General features: G+C 40.4%; 1 protein-coding gene across 1 annotated transcript; it reads right to left on the reverse strand.

The window, feature by feature from the left end:
* Positions 1 to 556: 556 nt before the first annotated feature.
* Positions 557 to 20320, reverse strand: SEC62 (SEC62 homolog, preprotein translocation factor). The gene is made up of 8 exons (XM_049804012.1): positions 20236 to 20320; positions 11727 to 11835; positions 11234 to 11339; positions 8527 to 8737; positions 6819 to 6911; positions 4210 to 4270; positions 3179 to 3298; positions 557 to 2553 (listed from the first exon to the last, which is right to left on the reverse strand). The coding sequence occupies exons 1-8, from the start codon at positions 20269 to 20271 to the stop codon at positions 2087 to 2089; spliced, it is 1203 nt and encodes a 400-aa protein (XP_049659969.1). The 5' UTR covers positions 20272 to 20320; the 3' UTR covers positions 557 to 2086.
* Positions 20321 to 20612: the final 292 nt, after the last annotated feature.

Here is a 20612-nt window from a genome sequence, read left to right on the forward strand (position 1 = left end):
GTGTACTACTGCTCTCCCCCGTGCTCATTTGTAAATGGCTTCTGAAGACAGGTATGCAAAAGGTCAGCCACCCTTGTTTTGGCTCCTACTGGAATTAGCAGGAATCTAACGTAATGAACTGCGAGGATGCCTTCCGTATGGAGATTTTTTGTAACTCTGCGCTTGCACAGTAAAAAGCAAGAGTTACCACGCAAGCTGTAGTACTAGCTCTTCAGGTCAGAGGTACCGTGAATGACAGCGCCAACGAGCTGAAGATTCTCACACAGAAAGAAAGGCAGCTCTGTTCTCAACGCTAGACATGAAGATGTGAAACGCAAGCACCAAGGAAACCAGCCTCTGTACGAGCCAAGTGTCGAGAGCATCTTAAACCAGCTGCCTGAGTGAGTGAAAAGGCAGCTGTTGGCCAAGATGCTTCATCATCACAGCATGCATACCCCAGTAAGGTATGGAAGGCAGCAACAGGACTTTGTTAGCTATTTTCATCAGTGATAACACACAAGTGTCCAGGAGTCAATCCCTTTAGGTAATGGGTCCTTTAATTTTTTGCTATATTAATAAAAAAGGTGATCCAATTTATCTGTTTCTTTATGGAGTAAATATTCAGGAGATTTAAGAAGCAAATACACCATATCCATGAAGTGTTTATCAATGCACCCATTATGATGTATATATATATTTGCACGATCCAAAAAATTAGTATCTTCATCCAAAATACTGATGCTGGAAGGAAGGGGAAGCAATTTAGGATAGGAAAAAAAGTTCTCCAAGTCAGTTATTAAAACGTCAAGCTTACCCTTATCTTCTCCAAGTGGGTTCGGGAGATGATCCAATCTATAGTTAAAGTCACCTAGAGGAATGATGCCAAGTCTTCACTTCTTCAGTGCTTAGTTAACCAAAACATACAGTACATCCTCCAAACGTCCAGCAGAAAGGGATGCGCAAGAGAAACTGCACAAACTACTTCAAGATATTTATAAATGAATTATTAACAGTCACTTCATATCAGCTTCGAGTTACCTACATTTCTGAACAGATGAATACTCTCCTACCTCTTCCATTTAAAAAGTACTCCAGTTCCAGAATATAGAAAGTTTTAACATTAAGGCATACGTACAGCTATGTTGTTTGCTTTCATTTAATAAAGATCAATTTACTCAAATACATGGAATGTTGGCACAGAACTAAAGCTCTTGTGGAACAGCTACCAATCATACACAAATATTCTGTGAGGTCCTCTTGACTTGCACTTCTCTGATAGATACACCACAAAATGGCTTTAATAATACAAACTGAATGCTGGATCAAATCTCTAAATAATAAGTAGCAGTTAAAGTAAATGGTTTGCTTTATTTGTAAATTATGTACAGAATACATTTTTTTTTTAATTATGACGGAACAGGAGAAAGAAAACAGCCGTAATTCCCAAACTGTGCTGCTTCCTTTACCTGCTGGAGATGACATCCTTCTCCGAACCAGATGTACAAAACCAGTTTGGATTTCCTCAGTTGCTGGCACACAGTCTGGAGAAACAGAGAACACTGCAGCCAAATTCAGCGCTACCAGCTTTTTATATTTTCAGCAAAATACTTCTGCTAAAACTAGTTTTCTTAGGAAAGTTTTCACAATCTTGAAAATACAATCAAGAAAAATACCAAGAAAGCTGTGGGCTAAGAAGGGCATTACCTAACTAGCTATCAAATGAGCATAACTAGGAATAATCTGAGATTTGGTCATTCAACTTTTACCTGTTTTACAAAAGCAAGTTTGAGAAGCTAAACTAATTGACCAGTTATGCAAGTACCAGAAAACTATGTTTTCAGTATGTTTGAGGACGATCTGGGCAATCTATCAATCAATAGAAAACTTGTCAGATTGATAAAACTTCTGTCAATGGATATTAATGATTAACGTAGTACCAAGTAATCGAGTTAATGGTTAAAAAAAATGAAGGAACTAGATATAAAACTGTTTGGTAACATGTATATTTCAGCAAACAAAGATGCTACGGTAGGGTCTATGTTTTGGTGATCAGCCAACAAAGAAAATCCAACCATTTGCACATACTTAGTCCCAAAACCACAGTGAGTTATGATTTTTCATGTGAAGGCCTACTTTCGGTATCTTCCTCCTCTTCCTCTTCACAATCCCCTTCATCTGTTTGCTGTTCCAGTTCCTCTTTTGTGATCATTTCAAAGTCGTTTCCATTTCCACTACTGTGCTGGGACCTGTCGTCTTCACGCCTGTCACTGTCAGTGTCTGAATGTCGCTCTCCTCCTGAGCCGTCTGTTCCCGAGTTCCTTGTTGCTTCTGTTTTCCCATCGTCTTCTTCCTTCTTCTCACTATCTGATTTCTCCTCACTGTCGTGTTTTTGCTGCTTTTTGGATTCTGATTTTTCCTCTTTCTTTAAGTCTGCTTTTGGTCCTTTGTATTCGTGTGTGTACAGGGGCCTGAAGGAGTCAATGAATCCCACGTCTGCTGTAAGATTTGGCAGGAACCAGAAGTGATGCCTTCCTCCAGTGATGAGCCAGATGATAAGGAAAAGGATGCAGCGAGCTGTATAAAAAAGGAAAAGAGAAATTTGGGGGTTTGTTGTAAACATCCAGACTGTACAACTATGGTGTAAGAGATGCCCACTACTAATACCCACCCCAGGCCAGGGACAGGGGTGACATTGGGGGAAAATCTCTCCCTCTGCAACAGCACTGTGGAATAGTTTGTTCTTGCCACATCTCCCCCACCCCATTAACCATGTATCTTATCTGTGATTTAGCTCTTAATCCCCCACAGTCAGTACCCCTGCTACAGAAATACAAGCCAAAGAAAGCTTTAAAATCCTGGTCACACCATTCTCACCACTGAATCTGGTCTGACACACAGTTCTTGGGTTTGTTTTGCCCCTTTTTTTTTTTTTTTTTTTAAACGGAGGCAGTGAACAAGTCTCCACTATACAGGAAGCACAAACAGGTGACACAAGCCTGTGCCTGCTTTCTTTCTGTGGCACAACTCCGACACCCAGTGGCCAGGAGGGAAATACATACACGGAATCGGCCTGGCAGTGGCCAACAACAATACCCTGGGAAGTGAGTGTCAGACAGCTCAGACCACCTTTAAGAAGCAGGCTGTTTATCCGCCCTTTTAGACTGCATCCCCTGATTAAGTGGAGATGACCGACACTTACCAACAGCAAGAAGAAGAATACTGGCGACAAAACATCCTGCGCCTACACTGAGGTAATAAACACCAACACGCATTTCTGCTGGCCAGAGTGGGAACAGAGTTGCAGCTATAACAGCAATCACTAAATAGGAAGATAAGGACAGAAGCATGAGAAGCATGATTAGTTTTTCCTGGTATATGCATAAATGTTCTAGGCTTACCATTTATTCAAGGTACTGGCTTAGCATAGTATTGAGTTACTGACAGTATTTTAGGCCTCGCCTGAAACCTTGTCTAGCTTCACCGCTCCCGTTTTCGTACCAGGTAGAGAGAGACGACACATTCAGCAACTCTTAACTCGCTGTGCTGAGTCAACACAGCAAAGAGAACACCTCTGAGGAGAGGGCACCAGCAAAAAGGTGAGCAGGGAGCTGCCTGTAAGCAGGGCAGCAGGAAACAGGGGCTGGGAGCTGGGTGGAGATCATGGTGGCCCCAAGGACTGGTCCAAGGCCTAAATATGGCCCCAAGGGATGACAGGGATTCTCAGGAAAGGTGGTTCTCTCAAGGGGAGGAAGCTGGAAGGTAGAGGTCAAGGGTGTTAGACCAGCAGTATGATGATCTGTTAGCTCACTGATGTCAGTTAACATCAATACTAAGTTAGATGAAAAAAACATAAAATTAGCTGATTGGGCTTATCCTACACAAATACAAATTCTAGGGTCAGAACGGTATCATTCATAGTTTGAAATAATGCCTTTTAACATCTTTCACATTTGTATATAACCCCCATTTGCCTAGTGGACAACTTGCTCGTTAGCTTAAAGCAGCTTGCAAACTTGTGCAAGTTCAGACACCTGCTAAAGCGTGTTTCAGCTCTTTCTTTCTACCATGTGTAGCCCCTCCACCCTGAGATCAATAGTCATATATGATTGGTATCAAATCATGCTGAAACTGAAGAGCAAAACTTTGTCCAGGAAAAAGACAAACTTCCGCAAGGCTTTTGATACTATGCCTACATTTACAATGCGCTCACCAATATCTACTCTTACTTACCAAGTACAAGTCCCATGGCAAAAGTTTTAAAGTGAACGGGGTCATAGATCCACACGTACACCTACAACAGAAATAATCTGGTTTACACTTGGAAAACAAGCTCTTTGATAAACGATTTCGTTTGTTGCCTCATCCAAACCCTTACTGCCACGCCGTAACACTTGGTGCTGAACAAACGGCCCCATGGTCAGCACCGTATCTGGGTAGAGGAGCAGGGCAAGGGATCGTGTAGCATAGGTAGGGCTATACTTGGAACAGGACTTGAAACAGGTTTCTGCCAGTTGAAGAGGTGCAAAAGGAGACAGCCAGCCAAGGGGCTGCACACCTGCGTGCCCGCAGCAATTGCCTTAGCTACGGGCTGATCATAATTTGAGCCTCACGGCAGGAGGCCTAAGGACACCATGCTGCTGAGGCAGGACACAAAGCAGGGCTGGGCAGGGCACTGGCTGTGCTGGAGGGGAAGGAAGGGAAGGAGTTCCCACACCGTGTAAGAAAATCAGTGCAAATCTCAGGCCAGATCTCTCAAAGAATTACTTCATGAAAGAAACTGTACCCACAGTAACTTACAGGGGACGTAAAATCCCAGGGAATGCAGCCAGACAGTAAAAATGATGGGGAAACAAAAGATTCAGAAGTATCACTGAATCAAGGGGGTTTTTTATTTTTCTTTATTCATTAATGTTGTTTGGCATGAAGCCAAATAACTGTTGTAAGGAAAAAATTTCTCCGGTCCACCAAGCGGAAACAAAAAAAGTACTTCTAGCTTTGAAGAGATTCCCTAAGAGAAAAAAACAGACTGAACATATGGAACAAAGCACCCAGCTGAAACGCTCAGTTCAGCTTCAGTCCCATTTGATGGCCTCAGACCAGCATAACTGGTAGCCACTCTTCCACAGCGTGCTGTTATCTACATGTCTACAGCTGCAACGCTCAGGACCAAATGTTTGTGTGAGAACTGTGGATACATTTGAAACAGATTTGCTCAGCCTTATTAAAAAAGAACACCACCTTCTTGGTAAAGTGCAGGATTTTCTGATCTAGAAAAACAGGAATATTTTTTTTCTTACCAAACTAAACAGTTTGAATCTTAGCTATTATTAACTGTGAAAAGCTGCTGATTACTAGAAACCAGGAACCTCATAGCAGAAGCCTTATTATAAACTACAAGGAGGACACCTTGGAGGCAGTAATACAGTTTTTCAGTGTGATCAACAAGTATTTAATATTCTACTTCTCACAGGGTGTGAAAGGTGACCATATGCAGGTGTAGCTCTGCTGCCAGTCAACTGTTCTGTGAGCCCAAACAAATGGACAATCATGACTGGTGACAGGGCAATAAAGTAGTGTGTAATACTCAGTGTTTGTAAGAGCAAAACAATGAAGAAAAGGCAAGAACCAGCTCTAATGTAAATATACAAGGATTGGCTCTACATTAGCTACTACTGAAAAAAAAAAGATTTGGGGAGTCGCAGTTCTTAAAAAAAATGTCAGCTCATTAATAAACAAAAAAGTAAATGATGTTAAGACAAGAAGTAAATACTGTTATACTGCAAATATAGTACCGCACCCTCATTCTGAATGCTGCATGCCACCCTGGTTACTCCATATAAAAGACAATAGGGAAGATCAGAGGCAGGTGTGCTTCTATATGAGGTGGGATGAAACAGAGCAAGGCAGGTTGTAAAAGAACTGACTGAGAAGACTAAAATAAAGATACATAAAGGAAGGACATTTTCCACACAAGTGATTTATTTACAGCGCTCACTGCCGTGTATGTTTTATAACCAAAGGTATAATCTTAGGGGAGGTTCCAGTACAGTGACCCACAGCATCAACACAGAGCACAGTATAATTTTGCTGAAGTAAAGACTTACAACTTACCCAAATCTTAAAAGCACAAATATGACTGGATGTTACAGAGCTGTTAAAGAACTAAATTCTTTGTCTCCCAGGAAAGCAAAATACAGAGAAGTATTTAAGACCATAATTTCAGACGTAAAGTCAGGATGAGAATTCAGAAATGCCTAAGCGTCACTGATCTGCTCCGGTCACAAAGTCAGGCAGCCTCTGGGTGGCAGGTATTTTTGATTTCCCCTCCTGTGATTGAACATCCTGTTCTAAAGGGCTCGTGTTTTGTTTAGAACTATTTCAGCATGACAGTGGCCACAGGATAATTTGGGCTGGAAGGGACCTCAGGGGGTCTCTAGTGCACCCTCCTGTTAAAAGCAGGGTCAGCTGTGAGGCCAGTCCAGGTTACTCGGGGGCTTACCCAGTCCGGTCTTGAAAGCCTCTGGGCAGGGAGGCTCTGGGCAGCCTGCTCCAACACCCCATCACACCCTGAAGGCAAATATTTCACCTCATGGCCGCTAACACCTAATCTACTGGCAATTAAGGTTTCTTTTAGATTTTTTAAGTTACTGTCCTACATTTATCTCCCTCCAACCTCCTTGCAAATATTTAAAAGCTGATTTTTCAAGATCAGCCATCACATTGCCATTAATTTTTCTTTCAACATGTCAAGAAAGAGTTTGCAGAAATCCAGTAAATTAACTTATTATCTGACAATAGTACACTGTCACTAAAAGTTAGAAAGCACCCGTAAATATTACCTCATTTCCATCCAAGAAGACTTGGTCTTCATGTGGCTCAAGCTTAAATTTCCTCTTAGTTTCCTTTTTCTTGGGTGTACCTGGGGTCTCATCCTGAGGACAAACACAAATTATATACATTTAAAAAATATTTAAAAAAATTAAGAGGGTTTTAATTTATATTATTTTAATATATTGAGTCTGATAACTTTTCAGAAACTTAACATCACGTTCACACCTTTTTTCTTTTTTTTTTTAAGTAAAGGTGCGTTATTTCCTCCTGTGCTCATTTATTACCAACTGGGTACCTCAAAAATAAAAGGAGAATCGTAAGGAAAGAGAAATTTTATTTTTAGTTAGTGTCTAAGGACTAGACTATGACCTCAGGATTACATTATGTCTTCAAATGCATAGCAAAGCTCCACTAATATTAACAGTCTGCACAAATACGAAGAACAGGGTACAACACTTCATAATCACTAACTTTATTATTTGGTACCTTGGTGCCATACGGACCACATGGGCTTCCTTTCAGAATTAGTTTCTGCCTGTTTATTCTCTATCCTCCTCAATCTCTTTCTGGATCTTGTGCTTTCTCTTTCCTGTCTCCTGCTTCCTTCTCTTTGCTCATTTCTTTGCTTGAAATTAACTTCCTGATTTTTGTCCTGTTGTTGTTCAAGTTACTATCCATTAGCTTATATAATAAACCAAAATACCAGTTCAATAAATAATGGTTAGTTTAAAAATTAACATTACATTTAATAATGTAACTCTCCAGATGACAGGGAATTGGAGGAGTTTATAACTTTCATAACCAGCATTTTAAACTACCTCAAGAGTTAGGTAATCTACTGGCTTCTATGTTTAGGCTGCCAGCAAGATTGTTTTAATTCTTTTATTAGCCATGTAGCTTTCTTCTGAGATCTAGACCTTTGTACATGTAGACTACCCTCTCACTAAATGTGCTATTATTTCACTTAGGAGTGTCTGAATGGCAGTAACTTTTGAGCACTATCCTACTAACTCTCACTGGATTCCTACCACGGCATATAGAAGAAAACACACATGCCCTCATCAAGTTTCTCCTGCAGATCCCTAACAGTTTAATTTAGGATTTCCGTTCTGCTAATAAATCAGGAATGAAAACACGAAAAAACACATGAAAACTTGTACAGTAATAATAGTTTGAACTTTAAAGAAAGTAAATCAGAAGTCTGTGAAAGCGAGGCATTATGCAGATTAGCAATGGAGCTAAAACCAGCCCACTATTACAGAGCTATTTACAAGCACCAAGTATCAAATATTACATTCCAAGCATTCTTATTACCAAACACTGCAAAATTGTTTTTGTTTCACATGTGCAGCTGCACTGTTTTGAGACATTAGGTCACATGCCTATGTGTCCTCTCTCAATGCTAACGTAGACTTGTACAAAGCATCATTGCTCGGTACAGCTGAAGAGAATAGTTTTTGATTAACTCAGCCCACATTAGAAGATGATGAGGTACACAAAGGCCCAACTGAAGCCTCTTTTTTGATCTAGATCAAAATCAGAAAAACTCCAAAGTTAAAAAAAAAAAACCAGCCTATTTTAGAGATGAAAACAGGCCAAAAATGGTATGTCACATTTTGGAACAACTAACCATATTTTTAAGCCAAGGTAACCTTAACAGTCAGTTAATGTATTCTCTGTTACAGGTTTGTCTCTTCTCTTACTGATAGTACTTACCTTCTTACACTCCTCTTTTTCACCATCCTTTTTCTTTTCCTTTTCTTTCTCTTTCTTAGTTTTTTCATCTTTGCCACTTTCCTTCTTGCTCTTTTTCTCCTCTTCTTTCCCACTCTCGGCCTTTCCTTTTTCCTTTTCTTTCTTTGCATCCTTGTCAGGTTTCATTTTCATCACTTTTAATGCTCGATGAAAGAACTGTTTTTTCAGGAGTCTTAAAATGGAAAAAGTTAAATGATACATTTAAGTGTGGCTGTGATAATAACATTTACGCTCAATTATGTTATTAGATACCATCCTAGATTATCTAATAAAATCATGGATAGTGTGACTGAAAGACAGAGGTCACCATCATCTGCTCTATTTACAACTAAATACACCAGACCTAATTATCCCATGTCTCACCCCTTGCTTTGCGTTTTTTTGTTCATTTGTTCAAAACTGGGTAAAACCTATACTTTTCTGTGGCAGCATTTTGGATAGATATAAATGAATACACAGGATGTAGGATGGAGAAAGCCACCCATTGATGCAACTCCATCCAATATTTATTTTCAAGTTCACGTCAGTGTATTTCACAGCAAAAATAAGAAAGTGGACATACAGCTTATCTGGTTCTTTGGTAAGTGGTGCACGATGAATAAAATGACGCTGTTGAAACTGTGGTGCATACGCAAGCATTCCATTCACGTCAGCTACAAACAGACCTTACAGCAAGCATATCTATGGCCAGTGGGGCACCAAGAAGTAGTATTTGCTAGTCTTAAAGCTGTCGCCAACAAGTAACGTCCTTGAAAGGATCATAGCCAAACTCAGAATTGGAAAAACACTGCAGAATACTGCTCTTCAGACTGAGAGGAAGCAGTGGGGTGTGAAATCCAAGCACACACCCCAAAAATCCTCATCCTATGCATCAAATTGATTTTCTTTGTCCTTGATTTCTTTCATCTCTTGCTGCAGACCAAATCCTTATGCTGGACTGCTTGTTGAATTAGGAAAACTCATTAAAGAGAGAGAAGTCATTCTACGAGTTTAACTTATGTGCATGCTGACTATCAAGCAGAGTTGTTTCAGGTATGTAAAAATAAATTCCTTCAGACAACTGTTGACACAGATTCTCCTTCTAGCAACAGAAAAACTCTTGTTTGGGAGAAACTACTTTTCTTCACAGCTGAAAGTTTAGGGGGCTCAGGTATTGAACAGCCCACAGGACAAGCCTGGCCTGCAGAACTGCTCTTTCACTTGCAGGAGCTACCTCTGCCTCTGATGGAAAATAAAAAGACAGTGCTGTGCAAGACCTACTGCTCAGAGCATGCAGCCATGGTATCAGTGCGGCCAACAGCCAGGTCCTGAAGCGGGACAGACCTTGATATAACTAATGAAGTCCAGATTGCTTGCCGATTCCCAACTTGTTAACCCTCTGTAGATCTGCTGAACAAAGCATTACTGATGTAGCTTATTTGTGAACAAAACACCTCAAAAGAAAACTTACTGAACTTAGATCAATAAGTAAGTGTACCGGGAGACCTTATGTACTGGAACAGCATTATGAATTCAGTTAGTAACTTGTTTTACATATGCAACTGATCAATGCAATTGACACAGAATGAAGGAACAGGATCTGGCATTTGGTTTTTGTTTGATAGGGCAGGTAAAACAAGCAATAGCCTCACCAAGAGAGTTAAGGTACTTGGTTTTAATATTAATAAGGGCCTAAGCAGCCTCTTACACTGAAGGGATTATTTTTGTATTAAGATGTTCCTCCATCCCTTCCAAAAGGCAAAGGAAGTAGACAGTGCTATTGTTTAAAACTCTGAGAACAGCTTCAGTGACTAAAGGTGGCCTCAACAGAGGGCTGAACTGATTTTCTTTGCACACTACACAGGCATTCTTTACACTCCTGGAGCTGAAGGACTTAACCAACTGTTGTCTCATCTGATGCTTTAGGAACTGAAGAACAAACACACAGACTCCCGCCTCAGTCCAAAGACTCTGGAAGGGAAAACTTATTTTTATGCTTGCATTAAAATAATATTTTTTACTAAACTTCTTGAAGAAATCAGCAAAAGGATTAAAGTTCAAACACAGAATCAGCCCTGCCTGCCTCAGCCCTGGAACTGGGTAGAAGAATCTCACCTTGCTGCGTGGCTATCTAAAAGAGGCCAGGAAAAAAAGGCTAAATATTAGCCATATTCTTCATTTCTAAATAGTTTTCACAGAACTCTCCAAGTGTAGACAGTCCTCTTAACCCTATGTGTCTGCCCCAAATGAGGTACAGTCACAATACGCCATCCATCTAAACAAAGCACTTCGAGTACACTAAGCAGCAGGGACTCACCATTTGAGAGACATAAATTGAACCTCCAAGTCCACCTCCTGCCATGATGGCAGACTAGGTACATGGGAAGGAGAGATTTGAGAGCTCTGACCCTACTAACTTAAAATAACTATAAAATTCAGGAAAATAATTTTGTTCATTTTGCTGCCCCAAGCATCATAATGAAAACATGAGAGAGTTTTGAGAACAAAGATAATGAAACTACATTGTTTCCACCCTCAAACACGGTAATAAAAATACAATCATTATTTTTACATGCAACCACAAATGTTTTAGAATGCACAAAGCCTAAGTGAAATTGGTTCCTAAATAGCTAAGGCATCTTGACAACTATACTCATTAATAACATTGATGAATTGGACAAGGTCATACCTGTTGCAATAATCAACTACAGACTCTCGGGTTGTAAATAAAGCCTCTTCTCCTTTCTTTGCCTTTGCCCATTTAGAATCCAGGAGGCAATCCACTGCTTTTGAGGCTAGAGGGAAAAATGGAATTTAAAATGCATTAAAATTAATGGCATTTATTTTAACATTTAGTCTACATTCCTTGAACAAACCAACCAGTCAGTCAGTTCTGGTGATGTTCCACATCCTCTCAATCTTTAGAGTAAGACTATTCTGAAATACAGCACTCTTGACAACTACACACTTTTAAATCACAAAGCGAAAAGTTTATTATGTTTACTTCAGGCCAGTATTAATTTTATGGCTATCTAATGCCTAGATAAGTTTTCAAAACCAAACTGTAAGATCAGTACTTATTACATAAAGCACTAATAATAAAAACAAAACAGCCCCCCTTCCCCCCTCCAGTACAATGTTAGAAGAACAAAGTTTAATTCTCTGGTTAAAAGTAACCCTACCAATAAAATAATCAACTCGGTGGCCCATCATGTTGGTGGATTTTGTTGGACAGTTGAAACGTAAGTATTTAGCAACAGCCTTCTCCTCTTTGAATGGCTCACCAACCTCCTACAATAGTAAAAGTGCAAAATTAATACAGTTTTAAACACATGGGAAAGACACTCATTTGGGATAAAAAAATCAGGTATTGTAAAGTCCTCATTATTTTACGGTCATATATAAATAACAAATAAAAGGTAAAAGATGTGAAAATAGGGCAAGTCATTTTTCCCAAGAACTTTCTGCCTACATAAAGTAAAAAAAGCAGGAATTCTTAAGTTAGATGATCTGAAGGTAACGACTACAAACTCCTTTAACGGCTCTGTAAAAAGAGCAAACTAAAGGAGGAACTAAGAGGAAAGCACTGGGCACATGGAAAGCTGCTTAAGGCACATAAGCTTGGATGAAAACAGTTGTGAAGCTGAGAGCAAAGAAAAACAAGAGTGAGGAATGAGCATGTATGAAATGACAGCAATGCAGGCATATTGACAGAATACAAAGCAGCTTGAATTTCATGTGAAAGAGGAGAAAACCATGTTGAAAAGAAGTTGATTTGGCTAGAAAATTTCAGTACCACTGCATGACTACAAAATTACTTTTAACTTCAGAGTACCACCAAGGAGATTCTTCCAATCTAGAAATGAGGAACATCAGTATGAAGCACAGCAGGATGAAGTACATGAACGTCAAAACAGACGTTTTAGGAAAAGGGAGCCCTTCATCTGCACGCATTCATAAACTCTGTACATTTACCAACTTGCAGAGAGGTAGCAGAATTCAAAGATTTCTAAGACAGAAGGATAGAGATGGGCATTTTCAATTATGTAAAATTAAGACCTAATATTTGTAAGCAGGAAAGGAAGACCTTTCTAATGTTCCTGCTTCACAAAAACATACCTGAAACAAACATTTGGCATATTATACCGACTCAGGCAAACTTCCTCCAAAATTCCTTTCTATAAAAGTGCTTTTAATCAGTAAGGCTTAATTCTCCAAATCCCCCCGCTACTCACAGATCAATAACAGCAAAACATTAAGACATCTCTTCAGACTGCCAGCACCTTTTCGGTACCTATTCTTCTCATGCTGGCCAAAGAAACAGATTACAGAAGCCACAAAACAGATTGATGATTTACAGGAATATATAGAATTCAAAGATTCTATCTAAAGACATGATGTTTTCAAAGGTTAATAAACATATACAACCTCCATTACCGCTTTTAAGATGTATAATCATAATACTGCAAGAAGCATGTGAATTGAAAATGCAAGGTCAAATACGTGCTGTTACACCAGAATAAAAACCTCAGACGGTGAGAACTGTTAATTTTCAACAGTATGCACAGCTAACTTTCAAAATGAACTGGTTAATGAATTATCCTTCTAGATGGGATTATTGCTTTTCCTATCTGAGGACAATTTTAAAGAGAATAATACAGACATAAGATATCCAAATGACCAAAAGCACTCCATAGTTTGTTAGTTCTGAGACGACTGACATTTTTTAAGCCTAAATTCTTTATATATACGCAGAAATACGCTCTCATACTCACCAGTTAAGACAGTTTTAAAAACATGCCTAAATTAAGCCAGATGACCCTAACAGTCCTCATACAGATTAAATTAACGCTTTCTCTATGTTCAATCCTTTCCCCCCCCCCCCAATTAAAAAACCGTGTATAACTCATGGAGAACTATTCAGAACTAACAGTGCATGTATGCACAAAATTTATATACTGTGGTTTGATGTCCCCTTATATGGTACAGTTGTACCAGCAATTGTAAATCACTGATGATGCTACCAAGTTTGGTACCGAAACAGATCTGGTTTAATAGCAATAGAATCAGTTACAATGCATTTAAAGAAAATGAGTGAACGTGTACCATCATTACCGTATGGCACACATGCTAAGCCACCATGGAGACTGATGACTACATGCAGCAACTGTATTTCAAAATAATGCTTTTCTAGTATTTCCTACCGGCAAATTAAACCTGGAACAACAACTCACAAGGCAAATGTTGTTCTTCACAGCACAGACAGTAAAACAGTCAGAGAAGCTACAGATATTCACATCAACGTTAATTCCTGTGCTAGGTTTTGGGTTTGTTTTTTTTCTTCCTAAAATATTTATGATTCTGCTAGGTCATGTGATGCGCTACACAGGCAGTGGCTGGCACCAGGAGATCTTTCTTTTTTTTGATCGCTCCTTACTATCTATTGCTTTGTCCTTTTCTGTGGGATAGTTTCATAACATCCCAGACAAGAAAAAGCTTCCCTGTGAGAGAGACTGCCAGTTTAACTGAACTCATTCTGTGAAAGTTTCCCCTGCAATTTACCCCCATTTTACATCCTCTTTTCATCCATTTTATTTGCAGAGCCAGGCTTCTGTTAAAATATTAAAACAGATGACTGACAGAAAATAATATTGCATTCCACCATAAAGTGAAATCAACAAAAGCACTGAAAATGTCAGTATCCTAAGCAAAACTTTTTAAAGATGCAGTTCAACTGATCTTTATGTTCAGTTGTAAAAAAAAGCCAAAACCCCAGCATTTTAAGCCTCCTATGCATTCAGAAAAAGATTATACAAATGAAGTCATGGGATAGTTCTCAATAAATTATAAAGCTTTAAAACGGATGACACAGCCTTAAAAAGCACATGAAAACTTTCTGATACTTCAAGTTTGCTTTTATAAGAAAGACAGAAAGATTCAAGAAACACCTCAGGCAATATGTTTCTGGAATGTTGTAAAATGTCTTCTCAGTTAAAATTCTATGATTAAACTGTTTTCAATTAATAAAAAAATAGGATAGTGTCAAGCTTCCAAATAATTCTGCTCTAGATTTTGTTTTAGACCTTTGCATCTACTTTAATTTTATATATGGAAAAATGCATTTTGTCACTAGACAGCATGTAAAATTTAGAGATTTATGATCCCTGATAATTTACAAACTCTGGAAGAATGCCATTAAAAATAAAAATCAAACCCAATTTCTTATTTGTCTAGACAGAACTCCATCTACAGGAAGACAGGAAAAGCAGTGCTCAAGTCTACCTACTTACTAGAAATGCACTAACATTTTAGAATTTTTAAGAATAATTCTCAAGCATTCCTATCAAAATTCTGCCCCATATGAATTCATAAAATGACACAGAGTTTTTTCAAACCTAGGGACCTTCCAGACCCACTGAAGTGAAAGGAAAACCCTACTCAACTTTACTTTTTACCATTATCTCCCAAATCAAAGTATAGCATAGTGCATTCTGAACTTCCTTCAATACACTGATGTAGTTTCCAGTTAATTCAACCTCCAGCTGGGACTGCAGCAGAAGAGAGGCCTGTATATGTTAAAAATAAAACCATCTGAACTGAGCTATTACAACTAGTTTGCCCATGAGCTTCCTTCTCCCTCTCATCTCTACCTAAGTATGATTTATTCAGGCTCTCTTACTCCTCGGAATCACTCAATGGATGTCAAAAGGCCAGAGCATATTTGTGGTTTGAAATGTCACTCTTTTTTTTTTCCCCCCCTTTGCATCACAGTTGCGAGAAGACAGGCACAACCCAAGACAGGATGATTTCCCTCCACAACACTGTAATGTAAACAAGGTTTCTGGAAAATCAGAACAGAGTAAATGATGACTACACTAACAAGACAAGTTATCTCATGTGCAGACAAACACATTACAAGGATTTATCTTCCTCTGTTTCAAAGGAATCATCAAAATTATTTGATTTCAATAAAATTAATACCCTTTTTACTTCTTTGCTCCTTCATCTGAGAACCTAGATTTTCAGAACACCGTCCCTCAGAGAAGATTTCTGAAGCGTAATAGTTTATACAGTTTTCAGATAAGGGAAAGAAGAAATTTAAGCACATTTGTCACGTGCAGCCTGTTTTTCAAGCTGAGATGTTACATCAAAAATGACACTATGTCAACCCATGTTCCATTCCTCATACCTCTCCTCATATTTTAAGGACACGACAACTGCATTACTGTCATCTTCTCTGAAGATGGTTTGAGCACATCAAAGCTTGGGTTGAATCCCAACATTATCTTTTTCCTTTCCCTGTTAATTCTCAGGACCTTAGACTAGAAGATGTTCTGTGGCAAGAGAGCAGGGGGTACTCATGCATCCTGCTGAAACATTTATACTTTGCCTAAAATAAATCAAGGTGCAGCAGGACAGAGAAGAAGCACACAAACTAGCATAATTCGATGGAACACTGGGTGGGAGTGGGTAGGGGGGAAACAAACACATTAGGGTCTTAAGACTCGCTCTTAGGACTCCATCTATATTTTCTTCAGTGACTAATAAACATAAAATTGTCCAACTCTTGCATGGATGACCAGTACGTGGATTGCCTCTGGTCTCTTAAAAGAAACTGTGGCAGAGCCATGCAGAGAAACCAGTTCTTCTGGATTACTGTGGCTGTGTGCTAGCCACAAGACATTAACTTTTCTTTACAGAAAAAGATTAATGGATATTTTATTTTTATAGGATATGTATAGGACAAAAAAAGTATTTGTTTTCTTTCTTCTTTCTTTTCAGCTGTCACCAATTTTTTTTTGATCAAAAGCTGTAAACACACAGAGTTCTAAAACAGATGCCAAAGGAGCAACGTACAGTACTTTGAAACCAAAACATGCCAGATTCAGTCCTCTTCTAACCCTAGGTCAGTTGTTTTGACTTTTTCCCTTCCTACCTCCAAAAACGTAACTCAGATTTTTCAAAAGACAGCAATTACTGTTTTACTGACAAGTGGAGCTGCTACTTTTAATTCCTATTTTTCTGTTTTCCCCACCTCAATCTTTGTTTCTTCTTTATCACCTGATACCACTCACTTTCACAGAAGCTATTTAGCTATTCCCCTTTGTTATCATCCCACTTAGCTTTACTAGAATTTATGAGAAAATAAAGACAAATGGGCAAGCTGGATTAAAATCTGTGTTACTGGAAAACCATTGTACTGTCATTTCTGAAGATCCTTTCCATACTCATTCACAAAAAACTGTAGCACAGGAAGCAGCGATGAAGCTGTTGCACATTTTCCTTCCAGCCGAGCCCAAATCAAGACACAACAGAACTGCAGGCTACAACAGTTAATATTGACTAGTAGATATCCTGCGTCAGGAGAACCTCAAAGCTTGAATCCAGTGATTCAAGAGAAAAGAAAAGGTCAACAAGGAAGGCATGTGTCATTAATGGCATGTACAAGACACTGATGCGACCTCAGCCATCAATTTGCAGTGACACATTTGCCTAAGAACTGTTTTCTCTATTCCTACAGACAGTATTTATATGCATTAACATTTCTAGAGCAAAGGACGCAGCACTAGGGTGCTATGCAAGTGCTATTAATTGCAAAGCAAAAATAAACAAAACTTCACATGGGCAGAATAAAACCGTGCACAATGGAATCCAGCCAATGTAATTAAAACTTAATGCCTACTTAACAGTCAAATTGCAGACCTGCCAACAAAGTGCCACGTGTTACCCGCTGAATGCTTGTCAAAGTAACCAACTCTGAAGATTTTGTGCTTAAGTGAATATTCCAGGATACTTATGGAACCGTATTTTTTTCTAAGGTATGAAATAGCTTTGATCAGGTTGCTGGAGTTAACAGGCATTCAAAGACACCTTCCATCTTTTGAGATGTATCTGTCTAAAGAAAAAATATTAAACTAGCCGTCAGGTAACATATGTTGTTTTTCTTTTAATAAGTCCTTTATATACAGCAAGCATTCTCGATTTCAGAAATTTTAATCACGTGGAAGCCCACTGGCTTGAGCAATCTGGATCCTACAGACCAGTCTCTTTTCACCACCACATGTCTGAAGTAATCTCCATGTTAATTACAGTTAAATTACGGTCAGGAATGACACTTTGAAAACTGTACCTCTAAAATGTCTTTATTCAAACTTTTGAAGTTAAGATTTCTGCAACTTCCATAACTTTCAGCTTGTCACCAGAGGAAAAGTCTAAGCTATGCAATACAGGTTGGGCAATGTGTCTTTTTAGGAAAACGCATAGATAAAGTAAATCTTGCCTATTACCACTTCTGATGGAAAACACAGAAAGTAGACTTGACAGAACTTTGAACTATTTTATTGAGACTTTTTTCATGTGTCACCTCATCTGTAGCTAGCTGACTTAACTACCATGATTTCAATCTTGATGGCAGACATAAAAACCTATAAAAATTATTCAGAACCCAGGTTCTGTACACATAGTACTTGTAATCGAACTCTATTACATCAGCCTCTTCCACAGCTAAACATACCGTCTCCTCCTAAGAACTCTACTCTTGTCAAGAAATACAGCTCTGCTTAATTACAATGGGGTATTCAAATGTCAGACTTGCACACAGTATGAAAAATAATCTCTTTATTAAGGGTACACATCACCCTAAAATAAGTATACACTTCTAAAGCACTTGAAACACCTCCAAATAAAAATCCCAGACTTCATTTTAAAAGAAGAAACTTGCAGCATTATCCTGAAACTTGATAATCATACCGTAACTATGCCAATAAAATTCAAAAAGCTTAAAAAAACCCACCCAAAACCAACTACCAAGAAAAATACATGTTGTTTTATTCACTGACTAATTAGGAACACCCTTTGAGCATTCAACAATATTCTTTATTCAGTCTTGGCTTTCCATTGTTGTTGGCATACACTAGGAAACTATTAAGATGCAATACACATTTATCTGCATAATTATATCACAAATTTAGGCCACAATCTTAAACCTTAAGTGTTAACACCGAGACATCAATTTAATTACTAACAATCTGGGAAATAGTTTTACTGCTAACAGGCTGGAAATTAAGCATGTGCTTAAGTGCCTGCAAGACCACAGCCTTGGGTATTACACAAAACATTAAATTACATTTAATTTGTTTTTGATAGATGCTTTATTGAGCTGTTGTCATCCTTGGTAAGGGACAGTCTATAATTATTACGAAAAGAGAATAATTCTGTAATGTTTTACAATAATTCACTGAATGCCTGTGATTGATAAGGCTTGCTTAACAAGATTTTGATTAATTACTCTTTGAATTCTCCCCCGCCCCCCGAAGTAATTTCAATTAAAGGGGAAAAAAAAAAAGAAACTATTACAAGTACAGGCACATCTCCATCTTCTTGGGGGAAGGGAAAGTGGGCTGGGAAGGGAGAGGATGAGAAGAGGAAAGGAGAGAGGAAGAGAACGAGGAAGAGAAAGGAGAGAGGGCAACAGAGCAGAAGGATGACATATGAAGTGTGTTGTTGAATGGCGCTAGGACTTCTCTCGTGATTATCTCCACTTACAGAAGAGCAATAAATCCCAAACACTATTTAGGGTTAAGAGTTAATAATACATAACGGTAACGTGCATTATATTAACTGATGCTGCAACTGTGCCCAAAACATGCATTAAAACCTCTGTAAAACTCGCTGTTAAAGTTCCATATTCAGAAGTCCAGGCTTGCAGGTAAGTGAAAATACCTGAGCAGTCTTCGCTTTGCCTTTAAGTGACACCACGTAATTACCACTACATTTTATCATGATCTCAAAGCTGATTAGGTCTATTTTTAGACACGGTTGTTTGTTTATGTTTTCTAAAAACAAATTTCCTCTCCTTACCACATCATTTCCTGGCTGGGGCACGTTTGTTTTTAAGATGCTGATACCATCTGTCCCATGTGTTTTGCTTCCCAATCACTGGAACAGACACGCCGGGTGTCAGCTCTAGGCAAAGGCGGCTGCTCGCCTGGGTATTCTGAGTGTTGTTCTACCACATTAAGCTATTGTTCGACACTGGTAACGGCTGAGATCCTAAGCATAATACGGCGATTAAAAACAGGTAGCAGCTCGATCTCTCACCCTCCCCCCCGGCCACGGAGAAAGACGATGTGCTTCTGAGGCCGCAGACCCCGTGAGGGCAGAACCGCCGGGCCCTCGGATGAACGGATGGGCCGGGCTGGCCCCGCCGGCCGCCCCTCAGACCCCCGCCGCGCCCGGGGGGGGCCCGGGGCGGCAGCACCCGCAGCACCCCCGAAACGCTCCTCCCTGCGCTTCTCCGCCGCCCAGCGGGCCCCAGTTTTTCTCAGTATTTACTAAGATTTACGAATTTGCTAGAAAATTCTGAGGGAAAAAACCTGTCGCCCGGTGCCAGCCCGGGCTTTTACGGAGCTCCGGTACGGCGCACACCCCCCCCACTCCCGCCCCGCACTCCCGGCGCCTGCGGGGCTCCCGCTGCCCCGGCGGCGGCCGAGACGAGGACCCTTCCCCTCACCGCCGGCTCCCGCGGGCCGCCCGGTACCGGCACGGCGAGGCCGCAGAACCGGGGCTGGGAGGGGGAATCCCCTCCGAGGGACGGCCGGGCTACTCGACGCAGCCCACCCGGCGGGGCCGGATCACCCTGAGGACGGGGATAAGGAGCGAACCGGGCAAAGGAGGGAGAAGCTCGGCTACCTGGATCCGCTTCCTGTGCCTCCGCCGCTCCGCCATGTTGTCCCCGTCTGCTCCGCCGGTGACGTGAGGCGGCGGCGGCGGCGGCAGCCTCGCGAGAGGCGGCGGGAAAACCGCGCCCCCTCAGCCCGCCTCGCGTCGCCTCAGCCCCCGCGGCGGGCGGTGCCGGTCTCTGAGGGAGAGCCGGAGCGCAGCATCTCCGCGGCGGGTCTGCGCTCTGGTGGGCAGCCCCGGTGGGCCGAGGCTGGGCTGGGCACCCCCCGCACCACCACTTCGGGCTGTCGGGGCCCTCCTGTAGCAGTCTGGTTAATCAGAAACTCCCCGCGGGGGAGATGCGGCCTCTCCTGCTCCCGTGGCCGGGCTTCACCCCGAGGTGCTCG

This window comes from Accipiter gentilis, chromosome 6 (genome assembly GCF_929443795.1).
Source record: "Accipiter gentilis chromosome 6, bAccGen1.1, whole genome shotgun sequence".
Lineage (NCBI taxonomy): Eukaryota > Metazoa > Chordata > Aves > Accipitriformes > Accipitridae > Astur > Astur gentilis.

Excerpts from the sequence above, each read along its gene's own strand:
- SEC62 (XM_049804012.1), bottom strand. The coding sequence starts at position 20,271 with ATGGCGGAGCGGCGGAGGCACAGGAAGCGGATCCAG. Across the intron at positions 4,271-6,818 it reads TCTTCTTGGATGGAAATGAG|GTGTACGTGTGGATCTATGA; the intron begins GTAATATTTACG and ends TTTCTGTTGTAG. Across the intron at positions 2,554-3,178 it reads TATTCTTCTTCTTGCTGTTG|CTCGCTGCATCCTTTTCCTT; the intron begins GTAAGTGTCGGT and ends TTTTTTATACAG.